Source organism: Microtus pennsylvanicus, chromosome 1 (genome assembly GCF_037038515.1).
Source record: "Microtus pennsylvanicus isolate mMicPen1 chromosome 1, mMicPen1.hap1, whole genome shotgun sequence".
NCBI lineage: Eukaryota > Metazoa > Chordata > Mammalia > Rodentia > Cricetidae > Microtus > Microtus pennsylvanicus.
The window spans coordinates 118261569-118277079 of NC_134579.1; the positions used below are offsets into that span (position 1 = coordinate 118261569).

The 15511-nt window shown below is 43.9% G+C and overlaps 1 protein-coding gene across 1 annotated transcript in view; it reads right to left on the reverse strand.

Moving 5' to 3' along the window:
- Positions 1 to 15511, reverse strand: part of Ccdc60 (coiled-coil domain containing 60) — a 65153-nt gene that overhangs the window by 28551 nt on the left and 21091 nt on the right. Inside the window, exon 4 of the mRNA XM_075976124.1 lies at positions 10806 to 10913. Coding sequence (XP_075832239.1) covers positions 10806 to 10913 — 108 coding nt within the window. The remainder of the gene's footprint in view (positions 1 to 10805; positions 10914 to 15511) is intronic.

Consider the following 15511-nt stretch of genomic DNA (forward strand, 5'->3'; position numbering starts at 1 on the left):
TCAGTAGCAAATAAACCCCACCGGAGGATCAACAGATGGGAGGAAAGATCAAAGGCAGCTGGAACAGGGAAGTACACCCTGCACCTTGCCCCGGAGGCTAAAAGCGAGTTGGTGAACCCTCCCTATGAGCGCTGTTCACCAAATGAAACCCCACTTCCCTGTCCCCTGAATTTGGGTGTCTCTCTGTGACTTGCTTTGTTAAAAAAATACGTGGCCATAGAATGACAGTGGCTCTTGAGGCAGATGGGTTCTCAGCCTGTCCCGAAGGAGCAGATTCCTTGTTTTGTTGATAGTGAGAGCTGAGTTAGACAGGATCTCTATCTTCCTGGTTCCCTGCATGGCCATAGTGAGAAAGGCCCTGGTGTCGGGTGTGGAGGCTGAGCCAAAAGCCAGTTTCAGAGGTGGGGAGGACGAAGGGATGACTGCTCATTTAGCACATTTGACTGATTTGTTCTGAGACTTTGGGTGTCTGTCCTTGAGTATCAGAAACTGCTGTTCTGCTGGAGTTTACCTGACCCGGCCTTCTGTGTGTGTGTGTGTGTGTGTGTGAGAGAGAGAGAGAGAGAGAGAGACAGAGAGAGAGAGAGAGAGACAGAGAGACAGAGAGAGAGACAGAGAGACAGAGAGAGAGACAGAGAGACAGAGAGAGAGAGAGAGATTTGTGCAGGGTTATTTAGCTTCTCCAAGCCTCAGGCCCAATTTGTACCAACTATAAGATGGGGCTAAGGGCCTGAGCTGGGCCGATAGATCGTGTGGGTGTGAAAAGAAATGAGTCTCAAATGGGCAAATCCAGTTCAGCTATTACAAAGATAACACACTTTCATCAGAGGAGATCCTGGCATGGCTTTGAGAAGGAGCTGGCAATGGTGGGAAGCGAGGTGGGGCAGGCAGCTCTTAAGGGGAGAAAGCTATGATTTTCAGACCATCATTTTTTCCCTGCTGATGCTTTCTGGGGGTGATCATTTCCCAGAAATCAAGGGGAGAGAGCCCTGGCTCATCTCTTTAAACGGTATCCTCCAAGCACATTTTGTTCTCGGAGGTCACTTGACGATGTCTATCTGTCGGGGCAATCAGAACAATTTTCGCACACACTTACTCTCACTTTCTCAGCTCCAATTTAGGGTAAAGTGTGTTCTTCTCAAGATGAAAATCTCGTGGGCTGGTTAGAATGTGCTCCAGGCTCTGTGGCTGAGGGGAGAAAGTGCTGATTACATGCCAGGGAGGCCGCAGTGGTCCAACCTCTTGGGATCTTCCAGGCCTGGTAGCCCTGTCCTACTTTCCTCGGAAATAAGGTAACTGGATGACTGTGCTGTGTTCTTCCACTCCTGAGATCTGAGACTTGAGTATCAGAGCCAGGAGGGATGCTCTCGTGTTGGCTGGGAGGAGGAGAGTGGGAGGCAAAGCAGGTGTTTCACTCAGAATGCCCATGCTAAGAGCATCTTCCTTGATGATCAAACTGAAAGCAAGCCTTTCTCCTCACTGAAATATCACCCACCAGATTCCTTGGAATTGTGCTTGTTGCTACTGCAGATTTTTTTTAAATTCCACTTATTTTATGTATATGAGTGTTTGCCTGTGGTCTGTGCACCACATGCATGCCAGGTTCCCACGGAGGTCAGAATCAGGCATTGGGTCCCCTGGAACTGGAGTTACAGATGGCTTTGAACCACCACGCGGTTGCTAGGAACCAAACTCTGGTCCTCTGCAAGGATACGTGCTCTTTGTCTGTGGGTCGTCCCTCTAGACTGGCAGATTATCTTGGTCTTTGCATGTTTATTATTGATTGCATCCTTCAGCCCCTTCCCTGGGATGGAAGGTCCAGTGGGCAGTGGTGTGGCCCACTTCCTTTACCGTGATAGTCCCAGCAGTGATTGGGAATGGCCCCACATGACAAAAGAGCCTCATTTAAATATAGAAATAGTTAAATTAGAGAATTGCTTATTATGTGGGCTGTTCAGAATACTGCTGCTTGTTTTCACAGGGATGAAAACCTAATCTCTGGAGTGTAGTCATTGATAACCTCCGAGGCAGGGAGGGTTCAGATGATGGAGGAAGGTCATTGGCTAATAAAGGAACTGCCTTGGTCCATTTTATTGGTTAGAACATAGGTAGGTGGAGTAAACAGAACAGAATGCTGGGAGGAAGAGGAAGTGAGCTCAGACTCCACAGTTCTCCTCTCGGGAGCAGACGCTTCAGAGAGATGCCATGCTCTCCGCTCCCGGAAAGATGCATGCGATGAAGCTCCGACCCAGGATGGACGTAGGCTAGAATCTTCCCGGTAAGACCAGTGCTACACAGATGATAAGAAATAGGCTAGTCCAGGTGCGAGAGTTAGCCTAGAAGAGGCTAGATAGAAATGGGCCAAGCAGTGTTTAAATGAATACAGTTTGTGTGTTGTTATTTCAGGCATAAGCTAGCCAAGCGGCTGGGGTGCTGGGGACGCAGCCCCACCACTCCTATTACAACATTCAGATGCAGAAGGGTTCTTCTTCTGTTAAGTCAAAGAGCACGCATTTACACAGTCTGCAACTGCAAAATTACATGTTCAGCACAACTCTGAAACTATTTTATAGGAGAAAACTTACTCTATATGTAAGGTTCGATCAGATCCAGCAGTGTCACATTCTAGAAGCCTGTCCCAGATGGTGGTGGTGTTTTAGATTTGGAACCTTTAGGAGGAGGCACCACTGGTAGCAAGAGGTCACTGGACCTGAGTGTCTGGACTCAAAGTTAGGATTAGCGGGAGCTTGCTAGAATGCAGATTCTCAGGCCCCACCCAGATCTACGAGCTCAGCAGTTTCACTGCACCAAGATCTTCAGTTACTTTGCTATACTGCATAGATCGAGAAGCCTTGCACTCACGGGAATGTTGTCTACAGTATAAAGCAAGCAGCATATACTTGGCTCATAAAAGCCGGTCTTCCACCCACCTGGTTCTCTGACAAGGCCCATGCTGTCTGTCTGGGACAGCCTGAGCTAACAAGACTTAGATAACCACACTGCTTTTGTGTTCTTCCTGCATGGTAAACCAGTGACTGTTGACTGCCCTCTCTGCTCCTTGAGGCTTGCCACCATTGGTGAGAGCTGCCATGACCTTATTCCCCAGCCTTTGTGTCTTGAGTTCCCAGTAACCATGGATATCATCTATTGGTAGTAGAACTCTCTTCATACCTCTTTCTTTCTTTCTTTCTTTCTTTCTTTCTTTCTTTCTTTCTTTCTTTCTTTCTTACTATTTCTGGGTCTTGAGGCAGATTGATTCCCAATTTTCTGAGAAACCGCCATATTGATTTTCAAAGTGGCTATATAAGATTGCACTTCCACCAGCAATGGAGGAGTATTTCCCTTACTCCACATCCTTTCCAGCACAAGTTGTTATCAGTGTTTTTTCTCTTGGCCATTCTTACAGGTGCAAGATGGAATCTCAGAGTTGTTTGATTTGCATTTCTCTAATAACTAAGAATGCTGAACATTTTCTTGAGTGTCTTTCAGCCTTTTTAGATTCCTCTGTTGAAAGTTCTCTGTTTAGATCTGTGCCCCATTTTTATTGGATCATTTGGTCTTTTGATATTTAGTTTCTTTGTATAATTTGGAGATCAATCCTCTGTCTGATGTGGGGTTGGTGAAGATCTTTTCCCATTCTGTAAGTTGTCATTTTGTCTTGTTGACTGTATCCTTTGCTTTACAGAAGTTTTTCAGTTTCAAGAGGTCCCATTTATTGTTTCTCTAAGTGTCTGTGCTACCAGGGTTATATTTAGGAAGTGGTCTTCTGTGCCAATGTATTCAAGGCCATTTCCCACTTTCTTTTTTATGAGGCTCAGTGTGGTGGATTTTATATTGAGATCCTTGATCCATTTAGACTTGAGTTTTATGCATGGGGATAGATATGGATCTATTTTCATTCTTCTATTTGTTGACATCCAGTTATGCCAGCACCATTTGTTGAAGAAGCTTTCTTTTACCCACTTTATAGTCTTAACTTCTTTGTAAAAAAAAAGTCAGGTGTTCATAGGTGTATCATAGGGTTGATATCAGGGCTTCAATTTGATTCCTTTGGTCCACCTGTCTGTTTTTAATGCCAATATCAAATTATTTTCATTACTATAGCTCTAGAGTAGAGCTTGAAGTCAGGAAGGTTGATGCCTCCAGAAACTCCTTTATTGTACAGGATTGTTTTGGCTGTTCTGAGTTTTTTTTTCTGTTTTTCCTTATGAAGTTGAGTATTGACCTTTTGAGGACTATGAACAATTTTTTGGAGGGATTTTGATGAGTATTTCATTGAATCTGTGGATTACTTTTGGTAAGATTGCCATTTTTCTATGTTAATTCTACCTATTCAAGAGCATAGGAGATTGTTCCATTTTTGATGAGTTCTTCAATTTCTTTCTTCAAAGACTTAAAGTTCTTATCAGAGTTACCCCAAGATATTTTATATTATTCATGGCTATTGTAAAGGGCGATGTTTCTCTGATTTCTTTCTCAGCCCCTTTGTCATCTGTATATAGGAAGGCTACTGACTTTTTTGAGTTAATCTTGTATCCTGCTACTACTATACTGACGGTGTTTATCAACTGTAGTAGTTCCCTGGTAGAATTTTTGGGGTCACTTATGTATACTATCATATCATCAGCAAATAGAGAAAGTTTGACTTCTTTTTTTTCCAATTTGTATCCCCTTGGTCTCCTTTTGTTGTCTCGTTGCTCTAGCTAGAACTTCAAGTACCATATTGAATAGTTATGGAGAGAGTGGACAGCCTTTCCTTGTTCCTGATTTCAGTGGGATCACTTTGAGTTTCTCTCCATTTAGTTTGATGTTGGTTGTTGGCTTGCTGTATATTGCCTTTATTATGCTTAGGTATGTTCCTTGTATCCCTGCTCTCTCCACAACCTTTATCATGAAGGAGTGTTGAATCTTGTTGAAGACTTTTTCAGCATCTAATGAGATGATCATGTGGTTTATTTTCTTTCAGTTTGTTCATATGATGAATTACTTTGACGGATTATTTTATGTTGAACCATCCCTGCATCTCTGGGATGAAGCCTACTCGATCATGGTGGATGATTTTTCTATGTTCTTGGATTTGGTTTGCCAGTATTTTATTGAGTATTTTTGCATCAATGTTCATGAGGGAGATTGGCTTGTAATTATCTATCTTAGTTATTATGTCTTTGTGTGGTTTGGGTGTCAGGTAACTATAGCCTCATAAAAAGAGTTTGGCAATGTTCCTTTTGTTTCTATTGTGTGGAACAATCTGAGAAGTATTGGTGTTAGCTCTTTGAAGTTCTAGTAGAATTCTGCGCTGAAACCATCTGGCCATGGACTTTTTTTTGCTTGGGAGACTTTTGATGGCTGTTTTTATTTCCATAAGGGTTATATGTCTATTTAATTTGTTTATCTGGTCTTGATTTAATTTTGGTATGTGGTACTTATCCAGAAAATCATCCATTTCCTTTAAATTTTTCAATTTTGTGGAGTACAAGTTTTAAAAGTATGATCTGATAATTCTCTGGATTTCCTCAATGTCTATAGTTATATATCTTCTTTTCATTTCTGATTTTGTTAATTTGCATATTATCAGTCTTTTGGTTAGTTTGGATAAAGGTTTGTCTATCTTGTTGATTTTCTCAAAGAACCAACTCTTTGGTTCATTGATTCTTTGTATTGTTTTCTTTGTTTCTATTTTACTGATTTCAGCTCTCAATTTGATTATTTCCTGTCATTTATTCCTCCTGGATGAGTCTGCTTTTTTTTTGTTCTAGAGTTTTCAGTTTTTCTGTTAATTTGCTAGTGTGGGATTTCTCTAGTTTCTTCATGTAGACATTTAGTGCTATGAACTTTCCTCTTAACACTGCTTTCATTGTGTTCAATAGATTTGGGCATGCTGAGCTGTTATTTTCATTGAATTTTAGGAAGTCTTTAAATTATTTATTTCTTCCTTGACACAATAGTGATTCAGTTGAGCACTGTTCAATTTCTATAAGTTTATGGGCTTTCTGCAATTAGTGTTGTTGTTGAATTCTAACTTTAAGCCATGGTGAGCCGATAAGATACAGGAGGCTATTTAATTTTTTTTTTGTATCTGTTAAGGTTTGCTTTGTTACTATGTGGTTGATTTTAGAGAAGATTCCATGGGGTGCTAAGAAGGTATATTCTTTTGCATTTGAGTGGAATGTCTTATAGATGTCTGTTAGGCTCATTTGAGTTAGGTCTTTTATTTCTCTGTTAAGTTTCTGTCTGGAAGACCTGTCCAGTGATGAGAGTGGGTGTTGAAGTCTCCCACTATTAGTGTGTAGTGCTTGATGTGTGATTTAAACTTTAGTAATTTTTTTTTACATATGAGGGTGCCCTTGTATTTAGGGCACAGATGTTCAGAATTGGAACTTCATCTTGATTGATTTTTCCTGTGATGAATATGAAATGACCTTCTTCATCTCTTTTGATTGATTTTAGTTTGAAGTCCATTTTGTTAGATATTAAGATAGCAACAACAGCTTGTTTCTTAGGTCCATTTGACTGGAAAATTTTTTTCCCAACCCTTTATTCTGAGGTAATGTCTATCTTTGTAGTTGAAGTGTGTTTCTTGCCTGCAGCAGAAGGATGGATTTTGTTTTTGCATCTAATCTGTTAGCCTATATAACTTATAGGTGAATTGAGTCCATTTATATTAAGGGATAATAATGACCAGAGATTGTTAGTTTGTGTTATTTTTGTTTTTGTTGTTGCTGGTGGTATTGTGTGTGTGTGTGTTTCTCTTTTTAAGTATTTGCTTGTGTGATATTATTTATTGCCTGTGTTTTTTGTGAATGTAGCTAAACTAACTTCCTTGGGCTGGAGTTTACCTTCTAGTACTTTCTGTAGGACTGGATTTGTGGATAGGTATTGTTTAAATCTCATTTTTTCATGGAATATTTTGTTTTCTCTGTCTATGAATTGACAGCAGTGCTGGTATAGTAGTCTGGGCTGGTGCCCATGGTCTCTTAATGTCTGCATAATGCCTGACCAGGACCTTCTAACTTTCATTGTTTCCATTGAGAAGTCAGATGTAATTCTAATCGGTCTGCCTTTATATGTTACTTGGCCTTTTTCCTTTGCAGCTTTTAATAATCTTTCTTTATTCTTTATGTTTAGTGTTTTGATTATTATGAGGCAAGGGGACTTTTTTTTTGGCCAGTCTATTTGTGTTCTGTAAACTTCTTGTATTTTTATAGCTAGGAAAGTTTTCTTCTATGATTTTGTTGGGAAAGTTTTCGTCTATGATTTTGTTGAATATATTTTTTATGTTTTTGAACTGGGCTTCTTCTCTTTTCATGGTGTCCCAGATTTTCTGGATATATATTGTGTTAAAAATTTGTTGGACTTAACATTTTCTTTGACCGCTGAATCTATTTCTTCTATCATACCTTCAACACCTGAGATTCTCTCTTCTCTCACTTATATCCTGTTATTTATGCTTGCATCTGTAGTTCCTAATCTTTTACCGAGATTTTCCATTTCCAGAGTTCCCTTGGTTTGTGTGTTTTTTAAATTGCCTCTACTTTGGTTTTTAAGTCTTGAACTGTTTCCTTCATCTGTTCGTTTGCTTTTTCTTGGTTTTCTTTAAGAGATTTGTTGATCTCTTCCATTTTTTTTTGTCTTTTCTTCCATTTCTTTAAGGGAATTTTTCATTTTCCCTTTAATAGCCTTAATCATCTTCATATAGCCATATTTAGTGCCATTTTCTTCTGCTTCATCTGCGTTGGGGTGTTCAGGTCTTCTTGCTATAGAACCACTAGTTTCTGGTGTTGTATTGCTCTTTGTGTTGTTTAGTGTATTCTTACCGTTTTGTCTACCCATCTCTTCCTCCGATTAGTATGGGTGGAGTCTGTGCTTCAGGGCGTCCCTCTTCCTTCAGTTGGAGTGGCTGGGGGCTGGGACTCCACTGAAATGTCCTTCAGGTGCAGGCAGGGCTGAGCCTCTGGTGATCGCTTCTCCAGGTGTAGAGGGGCCCTCTAGGTGCAAGTAATGTGGCTTTTTCGGTGATTGTTGCTCTGGGTATAGGTGGGGCTGAGGCTGAGGCTTCTGTGGTTGGATAGTTTCTGGAGGCCTCTGCTGTTGCCAAGGTCCAAGGTGGACAGGGACGCTCTCTCCCGGCATGGCCCTACTGGATTGAGGTCTCAGGGCATTAACGAGCACAGCTCTATCTGCTCTCTAGAGATTTTTTTTTCTTTTTGGATTTTTGAGACAGGGTTTCTCCGTAGCTTTTGATTCCTGTCCTGGAACTAGCTCTTGTAGACCAGGCTGGCCTCGAACTCACAGAGATCCGCCTGCCTCTGCCTCCCGAGTGCTGGGATTAAAGGCATGTACCACCACCGCCTGGCTCTCTCTAGAGATTTTTTATCTTCAATGACGTCACAGAATGAACATTCACTGTGTTTCTAGACATAAACTTGTCTGATTTTAGGAATAACTCTTTTGGGTCCGCAATGCATTTGGTAGGTACTGAAACACAGGCTAAGAGGTCAAGTGACGTGCCTGTGATCACACAGGTAGCAGGTGGCAGGGTGTGGACTTGTCTATGTTGAGTCCAAACTCTCAACTTTCTCCTCCAGAATTGGATGTTGAAGCTAGGGCTTTTGCACCAAGGTGTTACTCATGATTGACAAAGGCATTGGTGAAGATGGATACTCAAGGGCTCTTTCCAGTCTTCTGTTTTCAGACACAGTCATGTTAAGCTGCCCAGGCAGTCCTTGAACTTGAAATTTTCCTGCCTCAACTGCTCTAATTAGCTGTAGTAATGGGTCTAGGATAGAAGGTCGAACTGATGCCCAAACTCTTGATCCCAGTCACTCAAATCCACCTGGTTTTAGTCTTGGGAAGTTGATGTAATGGCATCAGGGTGAGACCTCAAAGATACACTAAATATCCAAGAGAAGACGTTCTGCTTTCTGACTAACTCAAAAGATGTTTTCATGTACTTTCTAGGGAACTTAACCCCATAATTAACAAAAATAACAACATCTATATTTATGAATCCTATATGTTGGTGTGCTGGGGCCAGTTCATACTGGTTATCACTGGCTATTAATAGTTCATGCACAAGGCTTCCAGCAGAAGGTATGGCCCAGATTACAGACTGGTTTTCCCAGCTCAAAAGATCTGGATTAAAGGTGTGTCTTCCTGCCTCATAGATCCAGATTAGAAGTAGTAGATCCCTCACAGGTATGAACCTCCATTTTGGAGTTTTATTTAATTCCAGATGTAGCCATATTGACAACTAAGGATAGCCATCACAGCTTCTCAGCTCTAAGTTCAACCACACACACCATAGTCATGAGGTTGAGATCAGCCATGGTGGGGTCCTCACATATTTAAATTACACAGATTGGCACTGTTATAAATCATGATCTCTGGGCCTTGAGAACAGGTAACTTAAGCCTTTAGAAGCATGTCTCCAACAACAAGTTAAAACATCCCACACGGAGAGCAGGCTCTATTGGAATACACCAACTCTAGCAAATACCCTGACTTCTCGTTGAGATCTTTCTGGGTGGCATTACCTCATCTGGTGGCCAGGTCTGGTCCTGGTTCCGTCTGCCAGGAGCCAGGAATGCTTAGATCTTCAGTGGGTTCTGCCTGATGCGTCCTGGTAAAATATTGCCTCCTAGTGTGATCTTACTTTTTTTTTTTAAATTGAAATTAGCAGCTTGCGCCCCCATTCTGAGGCATGGAGAAAGATGGATCCCAGGGACTCACCGCTGGCGAACTGTTCTATTCAACTCAGCCTGGGTATTCAGCGTACAAATCCAATTCCTCAAGGCAGGATTCTCTACCCTCTTTCACTGCTGTTGTTTCATTCGGGCAAACATCTGGGCCTCCCAAAGATGGCGTCTCTACAAGCCGAAAGCTATCTCTACAGCTCCTGAAACAGTGACTTCAAAGCTCTGGTGTGAGCCATCCCTGTGATGACACCACTTACATTTTCATGGATTAGTCAGCATTCTCCAGAGTTTCCATCTGGGTTTACCTAGCTGCTCCAGAACCTGGAACAAGTACCTTAGGTCTAAGTGGAGAAATAACCTTCAACATATATTTAAAAACCAACAGAACAAAATTCAAGCCAGTCAGCCAAACAATGACCCAGCCAATCAACCAACCCACCCACCAACCAATAACTAACTAACCAATTTACTTATTTAACCAGCCAATGAACCAACCCAACCAACCAACTTGCCCACCAATGAACCAATAAACCAACCAATAACTTACTCACCAACCAACCAGTGAACAAACCCCAACAGCGCACTCACTAATGAGACAGTGAACTGAGGAACTAACTCAAGCAAGCAAGCAAGCAAACAAAATCCCCCTGGACTAAAGGAGGAAAAAAAAGAACAAAGAACAAAGGTGTATGTGTGGGGGAGCAGTGGTGGCAGAGGTAGGGGGACATTCAGAAACAAGGTTGAGGGGACACAGGGAGATCAGGAGGAGCCTGAAATCTGCTTGTCGGTCCACAGTATGCTGGTGTAGCTTGCCCAGTTCTGTGGTGAAACTTTTCCCTCTGTGCCCCATTTTAAGCTACCGGTGCATTGCCACACGGCATCAGGAAGAGATGCTTATAAAGAAGTGTGTACAATGGACTCTGGAGAAAGTGTAGGAGCTGGCTCCAACTTACCTGGGTCTGGATTCATAGAGAGAGCACGCCAACTTCTAAAGCCATTCACCCACCAAAAGCACCAAAGTGAGGGAGCGGGTGGGAAGGGTGAGGTTCCCACCCCTTACCATCCAGGCGAATGCTAGTTTACAGTAGGATGCAGGGCCGCTGGCCTTACTTGGGATTCCAACAGGAAATCAAGGGCTTCATGGTGTGGTGGGTGTGGTCGATAGTCAGGGCCTCGAGGAGCCAGTGGAGAGCACACAGCTGGCGGTAGAGGGAATCCCTGCAGAGACAAGGGAGGAACACACTATAGAGACTGCAGCTGTGTTCGCTTCAGTGAGCACGCTGGCTTCAGTGAGCACGCTGGCACATGGGTAAGTATTTGGCCTCATTGCACACGAGGACCCTGGAGTTCAGGGGGGTTAGGGAAGCCACACAGTCATGTCATCGAGCCATGACTGAAGCTGAGCATCCTATTCCAGTTCCTCTGAATTTGTGTGTAGTGGGTAGCGTTTCCCCTGGCTGGAGACCATGACTCAGGCAAATAAAATGAGAACTGAAGGCAATTAATACTCCACTGATGTCCAGCCATTTATCTTATAAAAATGTAATAAATAGCTTGAGGGCATAAGAAAGCCTGGAAATGGGAAACAGCATTAGCTGGGTTGAAACGTAGCTGGCTACTGGAGAAAAACACACTGAGTGCATTATTTGAAAATGAAACAAAAACCACTGCCTAACAATATGTCTGACGGACATTTCTCATCGCTTGGAGACCTTACACTGTCCACAGCAAGCCAGACACCGACTGCTGTGCTTTTTCCGTATTATTTAATGTTTCCAACAACCTGGTGGGGTATGAATTATTATCTCCATTTTAGAGAAGGGGTTTTAGAGTACAACCAATTTTGCTCAAGATCATGCTACGCATTATGTTATGCAGAGATGGTGTTGGGGTGTTTGACTTAATGTTCAGGCAACCATTGTACCTGGGAGAGAGCTGAGACTCAGAGAGGGGCAGTGAGTCACCTGAGGTCACACAGCCAGCATTGGTGAGGATCTGAACTGCAGAGTGATTGCCCTAGAGACAGTGCCTTAGGGAGCTGAGCTCTGACTAGGAACTGATGAAACCAGTGTGTGGTGGTCCCTCTGCTGTGAGTGAGGCCAGGAGAGGGTCACCCCGCTGTCTGTGGTGTTCTCAGAAACAAGGTGCATTCCTGCAAGTTGCCTCTCCACCCCGCTTTCTTATCCTGCACTAATGGAATGGAGGCCTCCATTACCGAGCTTCATGGTAGCTCTTTCCTGAAAGTGTGCTGTGCCCAGACGCTGCTCCCCAGGGTGCTCCCCAGGGTTCCCAGGCCCCACTGCTCTCAGGAGCAGGAAGGGATGGTTTCACAGTGTCCAGGGAGATCTCTCCTCTCTTACAGTTTCCCCTGAGAGCCATCTGTCCGTGGACCCAGATTGGATTAGAGCAGTGCCCTCCTCCAGCCTCTCCTGCTAGGGAGGGTGTAGCTACCATGTTTGAGAACGACTAGCCACCTCATCCCATGTGTGTCTTCCACACTCCCCTCTGGATGAAGAAAAAGATTTCCCTTCTCCTATTTCCTAGGTAGGACTCTCCCACCTTCGGCATTATCTTGGGTCGCACTGCAGGTGACAGCATCGGTTTGTAGCTCTGTGTCTGGCAGTTAAACAATGAACTCCCTCCTCCCATTCTTCTCTGTTCTTCTCTCCTTTCCTTCTCCCTTCTTCCGTCTCTTCATTTCTCAGTTCCTTTGACTTGTTCCTTCTATCCTCCTCCTTCCTTCCCTTCCTCCTCCCCCTCCCTCCCTTCCTTTTTCCACCCCCTTTCCTTCTCCTTCCACCTCCAGTCTCTCAATCCATCCCTTTTTATTTTTGCCACCTCCATCCTAGTGATTTCTGAAAGTGCCCCAAACAAGTCAAAGCCGACCATCTCTACCCTTGCTCTCCAAACTCCCTAACCCACCTGTCACAGGCTTCATTGTGGGCCTTGGCGTTCTTACGTCAAAAATGTAAACCCAGCCTTTCTAAGCATGAGCGTATTTGAGATGTGACCTCTGAAGAGGCACTTCATTTTAGATGAGGCCATTTTAGAAGGCTCTAACCCAGTGCACCCATTGTTCTTAGTGCAAAGGGGAATATGGACACCTAAAGATTCTCCACGGCTACCACACAGAGAAAGGCACTGTGAACACACAGAGAGAGGACTGCTGTGTGGCCACAGGGAGATCAACCTCTTAGACTTCCAGTCCCCAGAACTGGGGGACAGTAAACCCCATTGTGTAAGGTTAGGCTATTCATGGGTGTGCCTACACCGTGTCCCCTTGTCTCTACACCTCAGGTGCCTGGCTTTATCACTGCTGCCTGCTGGTTTACTGTCCCTGCATGCACACCAATGGGCTCAGCATCTTTCTGGTTACTGGATGGAAGCTGGTGGGAGTCTCATGTTCGGGACGACTGAGACAATGTGTAGGGACAGCAGTTGCCCACAGGCACTGTAAACACCCTGAAGAGCGCTGCTATGAATGCTCACTCTCCGTGGATCACTCTCGTCCTCATGAATCTGGGAGGAGGGCACCATTAGCATCTGTTTTGTAGATTAAAAAAACCAAGGCACAAAGGACCATGAAACTCATCTACGGTCGGTCAGAACGTCAGCAGACAGCGGGGCTGGAAACTGAGTCCAGCCTCCTGAATCCCTGCTGTGAATAAAATGCTGATGTTTCCTGCTGGGGGTTGAGTCATTTGGTGGGGGGCTGTCAGGATCTGATAGATCTAGATAACTTACATAGAGTCGCAAACTCGGCACTCTGTCACCTAACCTTTAATGAACAACCTGGGAAATTAACAAAATCAAAGCCTTGAAGCCCACTTGATAGAAATCTGCTTTCCTCTCCAGGTTACAGAACTATAGCTCAGGTTTAAAGAGAAAACACTTGAACGCAAGGCACAGTAGGCAAAAGCTCCATGCGGGCTTACGCAAAGCTCACGTCTGCGTGCCCAGCGGTCACACACCTGAACAACTCCAGTAGGAATAGGTGCATGTGTGTGTGTGTGTATGTGTATATGTGTATGTGTGTATACGTATGTATGTGTATATGTGTGTATCTGTGTGTATGGGTATGTGTTTGTGTGTGTATGTGTGTGTGTTTGCGTGTGTGTATGTGTGTATACATGTGTGTATGTGTATCTGTGTGTATGTGTGTTTATGTGTGTATGTGTGTGTATATGTGTGTATGTGTGTGTATATGTGTGTGTGTGTGTGTGTGTGTATGTGTGTGTGTATGTGTGTGTGTGTGAACATCCCAGGGGTTGTGGACAGGGAGACAATAGTTTCCTCTCACCGGCTGCCAGACCGCATGTACAGTGCCGTCACAGCCATCTATGCCAGTATTCAATGGCAGATCTGGACACGGGGTGTGGGCACGCTTTACTGAGCGGGTATTTAGAAAGGCTGCTAGGGACAGCCTCATCATTTTAAAGAGATGGCAGGAATCTGTGTCTCAGTCTTCTAGACTGCCCCTCCCATTTGGAAAGGTAAAAGCCAAGTCTCCCCTGAGGTGATGGGATCGATCTCCACAGTTAATTCAGGAGTAGGAGCCAGCATTGGCATCAGTTGCACTGGGATGTGAGGCTAACCAGGCTCTGATCTACACCGCTGATGCGGCGGCTGACAGCTGAAGAGAAGACAAGCAGAACCTGCCCTCTTGTTCCCCACGGGCTCAGGGCTTGAGCTGATCTGGGAAAACTGTGAAACCTCTGGGACACGACTAGATGGCAGACAAAGGGCCCTGCGAGCTGTACCTTGGCTTGGCTCAGCCCGCACTCTTTGTTTTGTGATCAGCTCAGACATAAGCCATCTGCACGACACACCTACTGCCCTGCCTTCCCTCTAGGGTGGGCCGAATTCCTTCAGACTCAAGCAGAGTGATTTCTTCTTCCCTTCATTTTTTAATATTTTACAATGTTTTGATTATTACATTAGAGAATAACTAAATAATTAATCACTTAAAAGTAATTAACTAAATAATTCTTACAATTATTTAATGTGCTGGGGAAGGGAACAAGTGTCGTGCTGCATTTGTAGGGTCAGAGGACAAACTGCAAAGTCAGTCCTCCCCTTCCACCTTGCAACTTGTAGGAATCACACTCGGGCCATCAGACATGGCAGCAAGTGACTTTGCCTGTGGGCTGCCTGTGTTACTTTTGGTTAAGTATTCTGTCACGGGGGAAGAAAAATGAGTAATACAATTGATTACAAAAATGCTCTAGTTCATCGAGAGGGGGCTCAGTGGCTAAGAGCACTGACTGCTCTTCCAGAGGACCCAGGTTCGGTTCCCAGCACCCACAAGGGACTCCTGTAACTCCAGTTCCAGGGGATCTGCTGCCCTCTTCTGAGTCCTGAGGACACTGCACTCATGCACATGCGTGCACACACACAGATACTCTTATGTTCACAGTTCAAGAGTAATAAAAATAAATCTTTAAAACAGTCCAGTTCCTCCCCACTCTTCACTTTGCATGTTCTGTACTGTGATTTTGCTGCTTCATTTTATCTTTCCCTTGTGCCTTGTGTCTGCTCTGGCCTTTTGATTGGCTTGGCCAACAGAATGGTTGAGGACCACTGTGTCTTTTGTGAGCTTTGGCCTTAGGAAGCCTTGTGTTTAGGACCTTGTTCTTAGACTTCCTCTCGGATACAGTGAGAACAAGCCTATACCAGCCTGCACTAAATGCTGAGAGATGCATCTGTCTTCCTAGTCACCAAGGCAACCAGTCAAAGTGAAGACTGGTCCTGCCAAAGCCAGCCAGCTTCCAGTTTATCCAAGAAATGAACACAAACACGGAAGTATAACCAGCTGG